This window comes from Capsicum annuum, chromosome 12 (assembly GCF_002878395.1).
Source record: "Capsicum annuum cultivar UCD-10X-F1 chromosome 12, UCD10Xv1.1, whole genome shotgun sequence".
In the NCBI taxonomy this organism is placed as follows: domain Eukaryota; kingdom Viridiplantae; phylum Streptophyta; class Magnoliopsida; order Solanales; family Solanaceae; genus Capsicum; species Capsicum annuum.
In genome coordinates this window covers 203,618,679-203,636,078 of record NC_061122.1, presented here as the reverse complement: position 1 = coordinate 203,636,078, position 17,400 = coordinate 203,618,679, and the positions used below count along the sequence as shown (strand labels likewise).

General features: G+C 32.3%; 1 protein-coding gene across 1 annotated transcript; it reads left to right on the top strand.

Moving 5' to 3' along the window:
* The first annotated feature begins 2,943 nt into the window (after positions 1-2,943).
* On the top strand, positions 2,944-12,762 carry LOC107851443 (pentatricopeptide repeat-containing protein At2g40720). Its single transcript, XM_047400948.1, has 2 exons — positions 2,944-6,141; positions 12,479-12,762. Exon 1 carries the CDS (start codon positions 3,143-3,145, stop codon positions 5,726-5,728), a length of 2,586 nt encoding a protein of 861 aa, XP_047256904.1. The 5' UTR covers positions 2,944-3,142; the 3' UTR covers positions 5,729-6,141; positions 12,479-12,762.
* Positions 12,763-17,400: the final 4,638 nt, after the last annotated feature.

Below are 17,400 nucleotides of genomic sequence, written 5' to 3'. Positions count from 1 at the left end.
ATGTTAGGTTGGATTTTATGTAATTTTGTAAAATTTATATAATAATGTGTTTCACATTTTATTGTTGTCGAACGAGGATGAAGTTATTATTTTAATGATCGACATTGTAGTAAACAGTAAAATTACATTAATTTTTTCTTACTTATACATTTTGGTAAATTTAGTCTACTTTAGAGCCAAATGTAAGATTAATTCTTTTCTTTTAAAAGAAAATAAATAAATTAAAAAAATAAACTTTGGGTTTAGATATCAAACGATAGAATTTCTCTAAGTTTTAAGTTTAAATCTGAAAAGTATAGAAGAATGAATGTTCAAAGTTTAACATAAGTGAAAATTAACAATGAAGTTGGAAAGTCATGCTACCGACCATTCGTTATAATAAATTAACCTACCATTTGAAGCCGATTGAATTGGGTTGGGAAGATTTTAAACCTATGAGGTGCTTATTTAGACTAGGAAAATAGAGACGACTCATGAATGCCTCAAAGACATGAGAAATGTATCAAAACTCGTGGTAAGACCGAAAAGTACTACTATCGGTAAGCCATACATCAATACGGTTTTAAATATATTCAAAAATAAATAAAAGCAGGATAGAAGTCACTTTTAGGCTAACAAATATTATATATCCAAAAGACTAATTTAAGCCATACATAAGTCATTAAAGTGACCTTGCTAGAACCACGGGACTCGAGAGGTGCCTCACACCTTCCCCTCGGTCAACAGAATTCCTTATCCGGATTTCTAGTTCGCAGACCAATAAAACAAAGAGTCGTTTTCTTTTGATTGGGGATTCAATAAGGTGACTTGGAACACCGAAACTCAATTCCAAGTGGCGACTCTGTAAAATAAATAATCCCTTTTCAAAATGTCACTTTAATTGAAAAAATCCATTTTTCTCTAAAACCAGCTCTCCCTTGCGGGGTCGGGAGCAGAAAAATAAGGGTGTGACACTTATTTTCATCTAACACAAATTAATAAAGAGTTAATTCCTCGTATTGTCATTGAACTATTGATAATATCTCACAAATTCACTTTTATTTTTTTATGAGAAAAACGTCATTGAACTATTATTTTATCTCTTATATTTTCATCCTAACATTTTGAGCTACTAAACTCACTTAATTAAGTTTAAATTTAATGAAAAATTCATTAAATTATACCACCCAATACATAACAAAAGATGATTTTAGTATAAAAGTAATAAAATCAACCAAAATAAAATAGATTTTAAATAAAAATAAATTATCAATGGTGAATATAATTTAAAAATTTTTAAAAATAACATGAGATTTTATAGAACCATTTTTTTTTTAATTTTTAGGGAATCACTCTCTCTGTTTCATATTATTTATCCATTTTTCTCTACGCTTTCCTAAAATATTATAAATAAGAAGGATAATTTACTAATTTACCTCATAATTTTTTAATACATTCTATTAGTGCCTTAATTAATACTAAAATTAACAATATAAGAATTTTTTTGAAACTTTATTAATTTCAAAAGAATTAATAGAAAGACAAGAAATAATTTAATTTAATTTTAGTCTTATAAACTAACAAATAGCTTAGAATATATGACAAAAAGATTAGTTAATACTCCCGTCGTTCTTAAATAAATGATTAAAAACAAAATATAAAATAAGATAATTTAATATATATTTTTTAAAATTTTATTGAATGTATACATATTAATAATATTGACTCATTAATTTTTAAAAATATTAAAATTCAGAATTCATAAACTTTAAATTTTGACTCAATAAGTGAAACATGTTAAAAGAAAATTATATAAGTAATATGAAATGTAGAGAGTGTCCACTTTTCTTTTAAATGGTCCTATCATGTTTTTTTCTTTCTAAAACATCTCAATATGTCTAATTTTTATTTATTTAAAATATACATTTCATTTTAGTGGATTTCATTGCTTTTATATTTTATCCATTTTTTGTTATGTATTTGGGTGGTATAATTTAATGAATTTGTTATTACATATAAACTTAATTAAGTGAGTTTAGTAGATTAAAATGTTAGTATGACAATATAAGAGATAAAGTAATAGTTCAATGATATTTTTCTTAAAAAATGACTTTTATGGAATATTGTCTATAGTTTAATAATAATACGAGGAATTAACTCAATTAATAAAATATGATTAAAGATAGAGTGATGAATAATATGATTGAAAGGAAGGATAGGAAATTGGACCTAGGTGGCATAGGGGGCTTGGCTAGTGGGATCGTGGATGTAGGTGGGGAGTGAGGTAGGAAATAGTTTTTTTTTTTTTAAATAGAACTGAAAAATATAAAATAAAAACTGTAAAGTTTTTTTTTGGGGCCAGGGTGATGGTTAAAATTTTAATTTTTTTCTTTTAACAAAATAATTGATTTTTTTTTGGGTTGGGTGGGGTGGGGGGAAATATATATATATATATTTTAATAAATTTTAATTTTTTTTATTATGGGGTAGGGGTGGGTGAGGTAAGAAAATAATTCTAAATATATTAAAAGTAATTAAAAAGGGTGGGGGGGGGGGGTGCGAGGTAAAAGTTGGGGTGAATGTGAGATTTGTTGAGATAAGTGATTTTAAGAGTGGTTTGAAGGATTTTAATTAAATTAATTGACGATATAATAATAAGTATAAATAAAATACTTAAAGATATTAGTAATTACAATTCTTGTTAGCTATTATCCACATGCACTGGTAAGTCTAGAGGCTTAAGAATGTCGAGTACCCCTAATAAAAATCCTAATATTGCTCTTTTCATATCAAAATATTTAAAATAATTACAATTATGATTAGCGGTTAAGTTTAGTTGCAATTTTACTTAATATTTTATAATTAATAAATATGTTAGTGTGATACAATAAAATTGATAATTTTATTATTTTAAAGTGAATAAGTTAATATTTTTTTAAATAAAAGTTCCGCGCATCGCTAGTGGAAACCTAATAACGGAACTGTAAAATCAAATTAAATTGGCTCATTCCTATTTGTTACTAGTATTTTTAAGTCCACGCCTGTACCTGGTTAGAATAAAAATTCAAATCTAACTCCAAGATGTGCTTTACGAATTTCCCATTGAATTCAAGTCAGCTTATCTTCCCTGTGGGTGCCATTTGCTACTTGAGGATGAGATACTATGCGTTTCCTCTTCTTCAAATGCCGTGAATTTTCCACTCTGAATCCAATCAACACTCTTGAGTTGGTTAATTCCAAAATCAAAGGCTTTATCCAGCAAGGGAACCATCTTGAAGCTTTATTAGCCTACTCTAAACAACCTCTTTTTCCACTACACACCTCCAAATTCACTTTTCCTCCTCTCCTTAAATCCTGCTCCTTTCTTCCAAATCAACTTCACGATACTGGTAAAATAGTCCATGCCACGATCATCCTAAAGGGTCTTCACTATGATCCTTTCATCACCACTTCACTCATCAACATGTACGTTAAATGTGGCTCACTTTGTAATGCACTCCAACTGTTTGATTTTATTTCTCAATGTGAAGATTTGAATCGAGATGTAACTATATGGAATGCTATGCTGGATGGGTATATAAGAAATGGACTTACTGAGGAGTGTATGGGTCTCTTTAGAAGAATGCAAGAGCTTGGTGTCAAGTCTGATGAGTACTCTCTTAGTATTCTTTTGAGATTCTTTAATAATGGTCGTATCGGGTTATCGAAAACAAAAGAAGTTCATGGTTATGTCATTAGAAACTCATTTGGTCGTGATCCTTTTGTGGTTACAGCATTGATTGATATGTACTCAAGTTGCGGTAGGCCAAAAGATGCCTGGTGCATTTTTGAGAGTGTAGAAGATAAGGACAATATTGTCGTGTGGAATGCATTGATTGGGGGCTTATCGGAGAACAGATTATGGAGAAACAGCATGAGACTCTATTCATTGGCTAAGAATAAGGGCTGTAAACTTATGTCGACGACTTATTCTATTACTTTGAAAGCTTGTTCTGAGGCTGAAGATATAGATTTCGGGAGGCAGGTACATTCGGATGTTGTCAAGATGGATTTTGAGAATGATCCTTATGTCTGCACTTCGGTGTTGTCCATGTATGCAAGGGTTGGTCTGTTGGAAGATGCAGATAGGGCTTTTGACTCTGTATTAGATAAAGAAGTTGAAGTGTGGAATTCTATGATTTCAGCTTATGTTGGCAATGGCAGAGGTGATGATGCTTTATGCGTGTTTAATGAGATGCGATTAAGAGGAGTTCTTTCTGATTCTTTCACCTTGTCAAATATTCTTATATCATGCAGCATGACCGAATCTTATGATTTAGGTAGGGTAATTCATGGTGAACTGATAAAGAAACCAATACAGAATAACATCGCGTTGCAAAGTGCTCTAGTGACTATGTACTCAAAATATGGAATGCTAAAAGATGCTCTTGAAGTTTTCAGTAGAATGGTGGAGAAGGATGTGGTTGCATGGGGCTCAATGATATCAGGTCTCTGCCAAAATAAGAAATTCGATTTGGCACTGGAAATATATAAGGAAATGGAGACACATAATGTCAATCCAGATGCTGATATAAGCGCAATGGTGATAAATGCTAGTGCAGGACTAGAAAGCTTAGACTTGGGTTGCAGTGTCCATGGAATCACTATTAAGAGGGGGGAAGAATTAGATAGTTCAGTGAGCAGCTCCCTTCTAGATATGTATTCTAATTGTGGCCAGCCAGAAATGGCTGAAAAGATTTTTTCGGGTGTTCCTTATAAGAATTTGGTAGTTTGGAATTCTCTAATCTCTTGTTATTCGAAAAATGACTTACCAGAGCTCTCTTTAAAGCTTCTTCCTCAACTTGTGGAACAAGGATTTTATCCAGATGCTGTTACACTTACTAGTGCCCTCGCTGCTGTTTCATCCTTAGCTATACTCATTAAAGGAAAGGCAATTCATTGTTACCAAATAAGGCATCATGTTCTTGAAGACAGCCAAGTAGAAAATGCTCTTGTTGATATGTACGTAAAAAGTGGATGCTTAAAGTATGCCGAGCGTATATTCAAGTACATGTCCAAAAGGAACTTAGTAACATGGAATACGATGATTGCAGGGTATGGATCTCACAGTGAGTGTGTGAAAGCTATCAACTTGTTCAATGAAATGAGGAAATCTGGAGTGATGCCTGATGCTGTAACTTTCCTTTCCTTGATTTCCTCTTGCAACCATGCTGGTCTAGTTGACGAAGGCCTCAAATTATTTTACTTAATGGAAGAGTATGGAATCAAACCACAAATGGACCACTACATAAATGTGGTTGACCTTCTAGGTCGTGCTGGACGCTTGGATTATGCTTACAATTTCATACAGAATTTGGAAGTGGAACCTGACCGGGGGGTGTGGCTATGTCTTTTGTCAGCCTGTCGGGTCCATCAAAACGTGGAGCTTGGAGAAATAGCTGGAAATAAACTTCTGAAGATGGAACCAAACAGAGGCAGTAATTACGTTCAACTTTTAAATCTCTATGTGGAAGCTGGGATGAGGGAAGAAGCAGCAAGTTTAAGGGCTCTGATGAGGCAGAAGGGGTTGAAGAAGAACCCTGGATGTAGTTGGATAGAGGTAAAAAATGAACTTGAGGTTTTCTTCTCAAGTGATTCATCCTCCACCAAGACAACTGCAATCTATGAGACACTCCATAGTCTCAGAAGTATTATGAAAAAGGGGGATTATGAGACTGAACTTGCATGTCTTCCTTCACCTAGTTGTTAATTAAAGGAATACTCTACTTTCAGGCGAACCAAGCATCAATAATTGGACGAACCATCAACTTTGTAAAAGAGCTAGAGCATCATCTCCGAATGCTACAAGCTCAAAACACATCAATTTCTCGCCCAAAAAAGGCGATAGATCGGCATCACCACTTTTTCGTGATTTCTTCTCCATCCAACAACTCTCAAGTTGTTCATGTGAGTCATCAGGGGCTGAGATTTCTCGGCTGTTAGCGATGACTCACAGAGAAGTGAACTTAGTAGAGAACCATGCCAACATCAAAATACTCTCAAAGAGAAGATCAAAACAACTCATGAAGATAGTAGCTGGACTTCAGTGTATATGGCTAATGTAACTACTACTGTTGAAGGATGACCGCTGACCAAATGGTTATTTACTCCCTCAGTGCTAAGGTTTGTCATTTGTTTCTTCGTATCTCCATATTATTTATCCCGTCAGTGTTTATGTGTCCACTTTTTTATTGGCAAAGGATTAAGAAACAGTAAATGATAAGAATAATTTTATTATATTATTCTTTAAATATAATCAATTTAGTGCTTTGAGAAATGCATCAAATAATGAATCATATTCAATATTAAGGATAAAATGGATAGTAATATGTAAATTATCCGTTAGTTTTATAAATTAAACAAATATTACCCATTTACATAAGTTAACTAAATAAGGTTTCACCATAAGAGATTAAGGTCGTTTGTTAGACTGTATTGAAAAGTTAATGCATGCATTAGCTTAATGTGTACTACGAATACCTTGTTTGGTATATTTTTTCACCCTATGTATAACTAATGTCTGCGTTAATTATATACTCTATTGTGTATTGAGGTGTATATTACTAATACCTCAAAATCCATGGTATTAACAATGCAATGGATCCAATGCATGCATTAACATAATTAAAGACATTATTATACCTCAAAAAATTTTCCAAAATCCTTTCCAACATATATATGGAGGTTATTTTTGTAATTTTTTTTTTTTTTAGAAATAATTTAATTCATGTTATTTTTAATACATTAAATCAAACACTGCATAAGAAAAATACAAGCATAACTAATGCAAGCATAGCTAACACAAGCATAACTAATACAAATATTACTAACACACCATATTTTGCATTATTCTTATACACTCTACCAAACGACCAGTCATAAATTAGAATAAGATACATTATTTTAACCTTTTTAGGTCAATGGATAACCAACTTTTTATGTACAAGTAGTGGTAGTTAATTTTTCAATATAACTATTACCGCCTGTGTTCATCTTTACTTATTCAATTTTTTATTTTTAGATGTTTAATGATACTTGTCTAATTTATTAAATTAATGGATATATCTGTTTTTGACTATTTTGTTCTTGGCATTACATCCGATTCACTACCTAATATATTTTTCAACATATTAAATTTAGGATAAATAACATCAATCCACTAGTTTGCTACCAAATTATCCTATCTCCCTTTTTTACATTTAAATTTCTCTCCCCCAAATTTTAGATATTCATATAATAAATTAACGATGATATACATTAATAATTAATGTATATGAACTAACAATATTATCGATATTTAAGGAAAAAAACATATTCCTCCTTTATTATAGCCTCCAATTGAGGTCTTATTTGTTAAAGTGTGATTAATGAATCCCAAGTAACAACTTTTCACTTTCAAAATTTGAAACAATAAATCAATTAACACTATTAAAAACATCTTTCCTTTTGATCATTGAAGCTTTATTTTTCGAATCTCTTCTTTTCAAAAATTTTTGAAACTTTATTTTCCGTCATAATTTATCAATAAGATGAACATTGCAATTCTCTTTATTCGGTATTTCATCCTCTGTAATCACAAAAATTGTATATCAATATTAGTTAAATCAAAAATCAAACTTAATTATTGAAGGTGCAAAATAATTTGTTTATAAGTAAGTCAAATATACATAACTATACATGCCCATTATATGCTCTGATTTGCATTAACTTGATATTAGAAAATTAATATTAAAATCAGATACAATAGTATTAGTACCTATTGTTAGTTACTATTGGATAAGATGAAGCTTAAGATTAGCAATATTAATACCCTTTCAAGGATCAGTCAGTTGACACAGGCACGTCTTATAGGTCTAAAGTCGTACAAAGTCTGTCTGTTATATCCAATTGATGGTTACCACACGTTAGAGCTTATCACGTTAGAACTAATTAATTAAAGAGAAAGGTAAGGGCAATCTTTGAACTCCGGCTGCCACCATAGAGATCAATCACCAGATGTGAGTCTAGGGTGGCAAATGTGTGGGTTGAATTGGATATGGACGGATTAAAAGTGGGTCATGTGAAAATGGATAAAATATCCAACTGAATCCATATTTGATTATGAATAAAATGAATAAACCCAATGGATAATATGAATATTCATATTATCCGTTCCTTCTTATTATGTAAAGATAAAAGTACTCTTATATTACAAGAAAAATTATATGGCTTAGCAAACATAAGTTTTTAATTATTTAATTTAACCTAAGTTTCGATTAATTACAATTCATAGATGCTCTTACTAATTAAATATACTCCATAATCTCTCTCTTTTATTTCTCCCTTAACTTACACTTTTTCTCTTTTTTTTTCCTTTTCAAGCTATTTTTTCTTCTCTTTTGTTCTTTTCCTTTTTTTTCTCTCTTTTTTTCTTTTTCATTTTTTCTTTTTTTCTTTTTCGGTCTCATTTTTTTCTTTTCCATTTTTTTTGCATTTTTTGTTTTTTCTTTATTTTCTTCATTTTGTTACATTTTTTTTTTCGTCATTTTTTCCCTTTTTTTGTATTTTATTTTTCATTCTGCTTTGTTCATTTATTCCTTTTTTGTCATTTTTTTCTCTCATTTTTTTGTTGTTGTATTTTATATTTATTTGTATCATACTATATACTTCAAATAAATTTATTATTTGTATTTGAATAGTTTAAATATAAATATTTATAACTTATTATTTGTATTTGTACACAAATAAGTGTATGAATTTAGTGTATTTGTTTGAGCCTAAAATATACAAATATGCACGCAACATTTTACAAATGTATCATTAGTATTTGTATGTCAACTTTACCAGTTGTATTTGCATATAAACAAGTATCATTTGTATTTGTATAGTTCAAGCTGTATAAACATGTATCATATTTGATACAATTATATCAATAAAAATAAAAAAATATAAATGTTAGCATGAACTATAAAATAAAAATACAAATACAATTATATCAATAAATATAAAAATATAAATAATAGTGTGAATTATAAAATAAAAATATTCATACAAGTGCAAACTATAAAATACAAACACAATTGTATCAATGAATATAAAAATATAAATGATGGTGCATATAAAAATAAAATAAGCGATTGTGATATTTTTTGTGCTCAACGTAGTAATATTTTTCAAAAATATAACAAAAATTAGAAAAGAAAAAAGAAGAAAGAAAAAAATAAAAAAAATAAAAGAATAAAGAGGAATAGAAGTTAGATATAGAATAGAGAGAGAAAAAAGCGAAAGAAAGAAACAAAAAAATAAAAATAGAAAAAAATTAAATTAGAAAAACAAAAGGGGAGGGGGGTGGGGGGAGAAAAAGAAAAATGAGAAAGAACAATTAAAAAGGGAAAAAAAGAAGAAAAAAGCAAAATAGAAATTAAAGATAGAAGAGAGAATAAAAGCGAAAAGAAAGAAACGTAAAAGGAAAAAAGAAAAAAAAATAGAAAAAAAAAGTAAGAAAAAAGAAAAAAAAAAAAAAAAGAGAAAAGGGTGGTTCAAATAATTTAAATGAAAAATCAATTTTTTAAAAATAGAAGTTCAATTTTTTTTTAAAAAAAGTTATGAAAATAAAAATTTTAAAAATGGAAAATATTTTCTATTTTTTTTAAAAAAAATATTTTTGGAAAAAATTTTCTTCATTCCAAACACACCCTTAATAAGTATACTTTAGACATTGTTACATCTTCACACATGTCATATTTTAATTTTTTTTTAAAAAAAGAAGTTTAATTTTTTTAAAAAAGAAGTGATGAAAATAAAAATTGAAAAAACAGAAAATTTTTTTTTTTTTTTTTTTGAAAAACATATTTTTGAATTTTTTTCTTCATTCCAAACACACAATAAGTATACTTTAGACATTGCTACATTTTCACACATGTCATACTTTAAGGAGAATATAATTGATGGAATCCACCCATGGGTTATTCATATTTTAGAATGGATAAAATAGATTGACCCATATTTGACCCACTATTAAATGAGTTGGATACCCAACTCATTTAACATGGCTAAAACAGACGAATAACCATATAATTTATCCATTTTGCGACCCCAGTTGTGACCCTCCAAATTCAAGAAACAAGGGAATAACATTGCACTTGCTCTAATATTACCAAGTTCAGACACTGTATAATCCCCATTTTCCCTTCTTCGCTGACTTCTTCAAAGTAACAACTAACACCCACCATTTAAAGTTACTACGTAACAACAAAAATAAATGCCACAAAACATGCATTCGTAAGCCATGACAACAATAATACCACAAAACATGCATACGTGTGTCATATTTTATATGGGTTAAAATAAAATAGGAGAAATGATAAAAATGTCACTAAAACTAATTCCAACTAAATAGCCATTACAGTTTAATTCTCTCTAATCAGCTACTAAACTAATTTTATTTTATAGCCATTGATTATTTTGCATGTCAATTACTTCATATTTTTCCCTTTTAAAAAAAAAAAAAACGCTGCTTTTTTGTGTTTTTTCATTGTTTTTATACTTTTTTTTTTGCAACTTTTTTAATTTTTTTTTTAAATCTATTTCTTTTTTGAAATTAACATAACTACAATTGTTGTACGTTGGAACATGCATTATGTATATTTATGGAATGATGACATTGACTATCAAAAAAGCTATCTGAAATTACTATAAGAAACTTTATTTTATCAAAACAAATACATAGGATTTTGAGGAGCAGATAATGCAACTCAAACACAAAATGGAAAACCTAACTCCAACTTTTTTCAATAATTCAACTGCAATTTTCCAAATTCAAAAATCAACCCCCGATATTATTGCAAGTCCAAAAGAGGAACTATAAATAAAACAAGTCAAACGTCAAAAAGAAAATAGATATACACATTCTATACAATTTTTAACTACAATTATTATTTAGATACATATTTTATACAACTCTATATAGTTTCTACATGCATTCTAAAAATGTATCAATTTAGTATAAGAGAGTATCAATTGAGTATCTGGACACTGCAAGTGTATCGATGTAGTATAAAAGTGTATTAATGCGATATAAAATCGTATCAATTGAGTATAGAGATTGCATGTACTTGCATAAAATTTCCTTTCTCTTTTATAAAAAGTGTATCAATATATTATAAAAGTGTATCAATATGTTATAAAAGTGTATCAATAGAGTATAGAGACTGCATGTGCCCAATTGGGCCAAATGGCTAAAAAAGGAATTAAATTTAGCCAACAGGTTATATTTGTCCACTTTTTTAAATTGTGTCCATTTTTTTTAAAAATGGCCACCCCGTGTCCTTTACCCAATAAAATAACTCTAACAATTTGTATGACATACATATGCATAACTTTGTTATGTATACGTATGCCATATTTTATATGGGTTAAAATAAAACAACTCAACATTTTGTATGACATACATATACATAACTCTATTAGCTATATGAGTCGGAGTAAAAGAACCCAGCATTGTCTAGGTCAAACATATATATAACTCAGTTATGTATATGGTTTAAAATAAAATAAAGAGTAAATACATATTACCCCCCTGATGTTGGCCGAGATTTTTAAAAAGACACTTAAACTTTGAATTCGACCTATTACCCTACGATTCTTCTTTATTCCTTTGCAAATACATCATTTTTTGCTGAATTTCAGTCACACCAAAGAGAGTGCAATACACGCACCAATCAGGTGCTGCCATGTGTAAATACGTTTAATTTAATTTTTTTATTTTTTTTAATAAAATTTTCCTTTTGATTTTATTTATCAATTAATCAATCTTCATTTCTTCTTCTTCAATTCTCCATTAATCAATCTTCATTTCTTCTTCCCCAATTCTCCATTAACAGCCGTTACTCTCTTTTTCTCTTTTTTTTTCCCCAATTCTCCATTGAAGCTAGAAAATTTTAGGAAAAAAAATACTCCTTTATGAATCAAGACTTTAATATCTTCTTAATTTATTTAAAAGTTGTGAAATCAAGTTTTCTTTTTGTGATTAAATTTATTTTCCGGCTTCAACACCATTTACTTGAATCATAAAACTCCATTAATGGAGCTTTAATGGAGGATTTGAAGAAGACAATAGTATTGAAATCTCATTACTCATTAGTATGGAGTAATTTCTTCCTTCTTCTTCTCCATGGTTAAAGCCTTTTGTCTAATGGTATGTGATTGTGGTTAAAGTGCTATGCCTAAATAGAATTGTCGAATCTATCTGTGGAAGGTTGGAGTCCTCCATTTCATGTCTAATGAATGAATGTTCAAGAATGTTGTTAAGCCTTGATTTCTTGGTTAGCATGTGATATACCTATATGTAAAAATAGAGTGTATGAATATGATAAATTGGCATGTTGTTGAATAATGATGCTACTTCATCCTTATCCTTGGGTTACATACCAGTGTTCCAACCGCTAACCATCTCCGAACGCTATGTCCCCATACGACATAGGGGCCAAAGCATCATCTTCTCTTTCTGTGCAGTGATTAGGTGAACGAAGCGGTTCATGCATTGACTTTGGAGTGGTGAGCTTGCTTATTTCGAAAGACATTCATTCTTGGTCTCCTATCTTTAGACTTAGTTTTATTTTGAATTGATTTAGCTATTGTCGGGGGCTTATCCCGACATATACATTTCTAAACTTTGGTCTGTATAGAGGTATTGTGGATGACTGTGGACTTGGGTATATTGGCTAGTGTGTTGATATTTATGAAATAGTTAGACATTGTTAAGTTACGACTTCTAGTATTATTTTTTCTATCTTATTATGCAGTCGGGATTTACCCGACCCCTGTGTTTGATGTGATGATAGTGATGGTTATCGGGCGATCTCTGGCCCATGTGGGCTTGAGGTGCCCATATGACATGGCCCGGTTTCGGGGCGTGCCAAGTTGTTATCAGAGCCTAGGTTCATGGTCAGTTAGGTGTCCATAATACCATGTCGAGTAGAGTCTCTTTTATGGGTGTGAAGCATGCCACACTTATAAAAGAGGAGCTATGAGACATTTTAGGAAATGTTTTCTTTTCTTGTGTTTCAATCTCAAGCTATAGAGTCTAAGCTCTTGGATTGCTCCGATTTTTATTTGCTATCTGTCAGATCATGCCTCTAAGGAGATCTGAGACTTAGGCAAACCCTTCTGAGGGCCTTATGGACGAAGCTCGTCCAACTTTTGGTGTTTGGACCCAGTCTAGAGATGTGGCATTCGACCATCTTCGTGGGGTTCCACCTGTCCCCACCAATCCCAACTATAAGAGTGACCCTTCTATTCCATCACCTTAGAGGGCTGCTACTAATGTCGAGTTTCATTGTTATATTAACCTCTTGACTAATTGTTAGCCTTTCAATCAGAGCGTGGTACTCCGGTTACCATTTTTTCTAAGGCCACGATAATTGGAAAATTTATGAGGTTGAGCCCTCTTATGTTCTATGGTACGAAGGTTGAGGAAGATCCTCAAGGCTTCATTGATGAAATGGGGAATATCTTTCGAATCATGCATATTTCGGAGATTGAGGTCATTGAGTTTGCTTCCAACCAATTGAAAGATATAGCGTACCAATGGTACAAAAGGTGGGAGTTTTCTATAGTGTAAATGCTAATCCCGCCATGTGGGAGAATTTCTCCAAGGCTTTCTTAGACCGCTTCTTTTCCTCAAGAGTTAAGGAAGGCTAAGGCGAAAGAGTTTGTGAGCTTGACGCAGGGGAGGATTTCCATTCAAGAGTATGCCTTGAAATTCCATCAATTGTCAAGGTATGTTCCCAAGATGGTTTCTAGCATGAGGGCTGGAATGCATAAGTTTGTCTCGGGATTGTCCCGTGAGCTAGTCCTTGAGAGCAAGGCGGCCTTGTTGATTGAAAACATGGATATTTCTAGGTTGCTTGTGTGTATTCAACAAGTGAAAGAAGAGAAAAAGAAGCAAATTGAGCTTAGTGAGAGTTAAGGAAGGAAATTTAGGCCTTCTAAGCATAGTGATGGTAATAGTGGCAAGTGGCCACGAAAGAAGTGGGGGAGTTCGAGTTCTTTCTTCTCGGCTAGTGTTTGCTCTCCTTACCCAAAGTTTTTGGGTAATTGTCGATCTCAGTTTGGTGGTGGGTCCATGCTAGTGGTGCCTAGTCGGTTCCACCCCGCCCTCCTTGCAGATTCTGTGGTCAGAGTCATCGCGGTCAGTATGAGAAGGGGAGAAACAGATGTTTCCATTATGGTCAGATTGGGCACATACAGCATGAGTGCCCCACTCTAGCAGCTTCTTGGGCCACCCTCTACTCTCACATCGAAGGGTGCTATGTCTGTCTCTGCTTCTACTTCTGGCACCGATACTAAACGAAACCGCTTGTATGCACTTGCTACTCGCCAGGATTCTGAGGCATCTCCCGATGTTTTCAGGGGTGTTGTTGACACCTAATTTGTGGCCTCCACAACTAAGTTTAATTTTGAGTTTCTTCAATTTTAAATAAAATTACAACATTTATTTTATCCGAATAAAAGATTTTTCAAAGTATTTATCTGGGTAATTTTATCATTTTAATAGAAAATTATATATTATCGTATTCAATTATACAAGATTATATAATTTTGTTATTTAAATATTTGCTTTTGTAAAATATCATATTTTAATCAAGGCTTATCTTGAAAATAAATTCAACTGATTAAAATCTTGGTTTAAGTGTAATTTATTCTTGAAAATAATTTATTTGAAAAATATTTGCTGAATTTTTATTAAATCAAGAAGTCCGGGATTAGAGGAGGAATTAATTCTTTTCGAATTTCAATTTAATTTAATCAATCTATTAAATTTGATCATAATTAAAACTAAATTGACCACAATTGCGATGTAATTTGTCAATTAACTTTTAATTTGATCAAAATTTAAATAGAATAGGCTAAATTCTAAATTGAAATTTTTTTTGAATAACCCTTAGTCTAATTGGGGTTATTTTCTAAATAGCCCTAAGAAACACCAACCCAAAATAAGCATCAGCAGCATCATCGACAAACAACAGCAACAAACGACAACACCAGAAATTCCTTCAAACCACAACAATCACCGACCCGTACATGATTCCAACGTTAATGATAATTTCAACAGCTTCAACGTACAGCCTTCCAATCGTGAAGACTGACTCGACTTGGACCTGTTTCGACAAAAATTCTAGAACTCACGACGTGGCGATTTTCAATTATTTGGCCATTTTCTCTCTCTAATCTGGTATGAACTTATACTGATTTCTACAGCTCAGCCTTATTTTCTTTCAAAATCCCTAAATTACCCCTATTTCCCTTTGTCCCACATCGGTAGAAGAAGAGGATGAACCCAAATTTCCCTTCTATATAAGCTCATTGTTGAGCTAAAATATACCAAGTCTTCGAGATGAAAAACTTTTGAGGCAAAAATAGATTTTTTTAGTAAAAATATTTTTCGTAAAAAGTCAATGACTACTCGAAGTCCTCGAAGTCACAATGAAGCTTTTCGGTGGTGACGGAGAGATTTCGACGATATTCGAGTCCCATTTTAATGCCTCGAAAGAGGTAAACTTCTCAATGCTTTATTTTCTTTCTCATCATTTTGCCTTGTTTCGCTTTTGAAGTAGTAGTAGTAGTAATTCAATTCTCTTATGCCTACTGGGAGTAGCTGTAGAAGCCTTGAAAGGCGTAGGATCTTTTTAGATAAAGTTCATCGTTGTTGATTTTTTTTCTTTGCTGCCGTGATTTTATGAAGATATGTTTGCGGTTTCGGTGTTAGCTTTGCCTGATTAGCCCTTTGCTTCTATCATTTTTTAGTAGTATTATTCATATGATTTAAATATGTTTGACATTGTGCGACTGATATGTCTCTTTCTTATAAAGTGTAGTTTGTTGTTTGAAAATTTCTATTTTTAATTTTATTTTGGAGTCGAATTTAGGTGCTGGAAAATATTCTTGAATTTCATATTTTACATGATTTTGATTTGGTTATGAAGAAAGTTTTTGTTTTTCTTTTAGGGGTTTTTTGTTGTTTCATGTTGTAATTTGGTGAATATTTTTATTTCATTTTATTTTTGTAAATTGAAGTAAAGTAGCTTTGAGAGTGTGAAAATATTCTTGAATGAGTTGATTGAGAGTAAAGATGAAGAAGAGAAGTGGGTGAATAGGGAGGTGTACAAGGTAGCTAGGAAGGAGGCTAAGTTGGCAGTTACGGCTGCTAATTCAGCAGCGTTTGAGCGTTTGAGCATTTGGATGCTAGGTTATAGGAGAAAAGAGGGGATAAGAGGTTGTATAGGCTTACAAAAGTTAGAGAGCGGAAGGGTCGTGACCTAGATCAAGTGAAGTACATTAAGGGGGAGGATGATAATGTTCTGGTAGAGGAGGCTCACATTAAGAAGAGATGACAGGACTACTTTCATAGACTTTTGAACGAGGAAGAGGACAGAGGCATTGAGCTAGGGGAGCTGGAGCATTTGGAGGAGAGCCGTGATTTCAGCTACTGCAGGCGTTTTAAGGTAGAGAAGGTGAAAGAGGATATTCGTAAGATGCGGAGGGGTAGGGCGACGGGGCCGAACGAGATTCCTGTGGATTTTTGGAAGTATGCGGGCGGAGCAAGGCTTAGGTGGTTGACGGATTTATTTAACGGTATTTTCAAGACTGCGAGAATGTCTAAGGCTTAGAGATGGAGTACGATGATTTCGCTTTATAAAAACAAGGGTGACATTCAAAGTTGCAACAACTACATGGGTATTAAGCTATTGAGTCACACTATGAAGATTTGGGAGAGAGTGCTTGAATGGAGATTGAGAAGGGTTGTGTCTATTTTGGAGAATCAGTTGGATTTATGCCTGGTCGTTCAACGACAGAGGCAATCCATTTGGTGAGGAGATTGGTGGAGCAATATAGAGAAAGGAAGAGGGACTTACACTTGGTGTTCATCGACCTAGAAAAGGCGTATGATAAAGTTCTGAGGGAGGTTCTTCAGAGGTGTTTGGAGGTGAGAGGGGTCCCGGTGGCGTACACTAGAGTTATTAAGGACATGTACGGTAGAGGGAAGACCAGGGTGAGGACGGCAGGAGAAGACTTAGACCATTTTCCAATCAAGACAGGGTTGCATCAGGGATCGACTCTTAGTCCGTTCCTATTTGCGATGGTGATGGACGTGTTGACGTGGAGTATTCAAGGTGAGGTGCCTTGGTGTATGCTATTTGCGGATGATGTAGTGTTGATTGATGAGATGCGGAGGGGCGTGAATGACAAATTAGAGGTTTGGAGGAAAACCCTTGAGTCGAAGGGGTTCAGGTTGAGTAGGTCCAAGACGGAGTATTTGGAATACAAGTTTAGTGACTTAAGGCAGGAGGATGATGTGGTAGTGAGGTTGGACTCCCAAGATGTTTGTAAGAGGGATAGTTT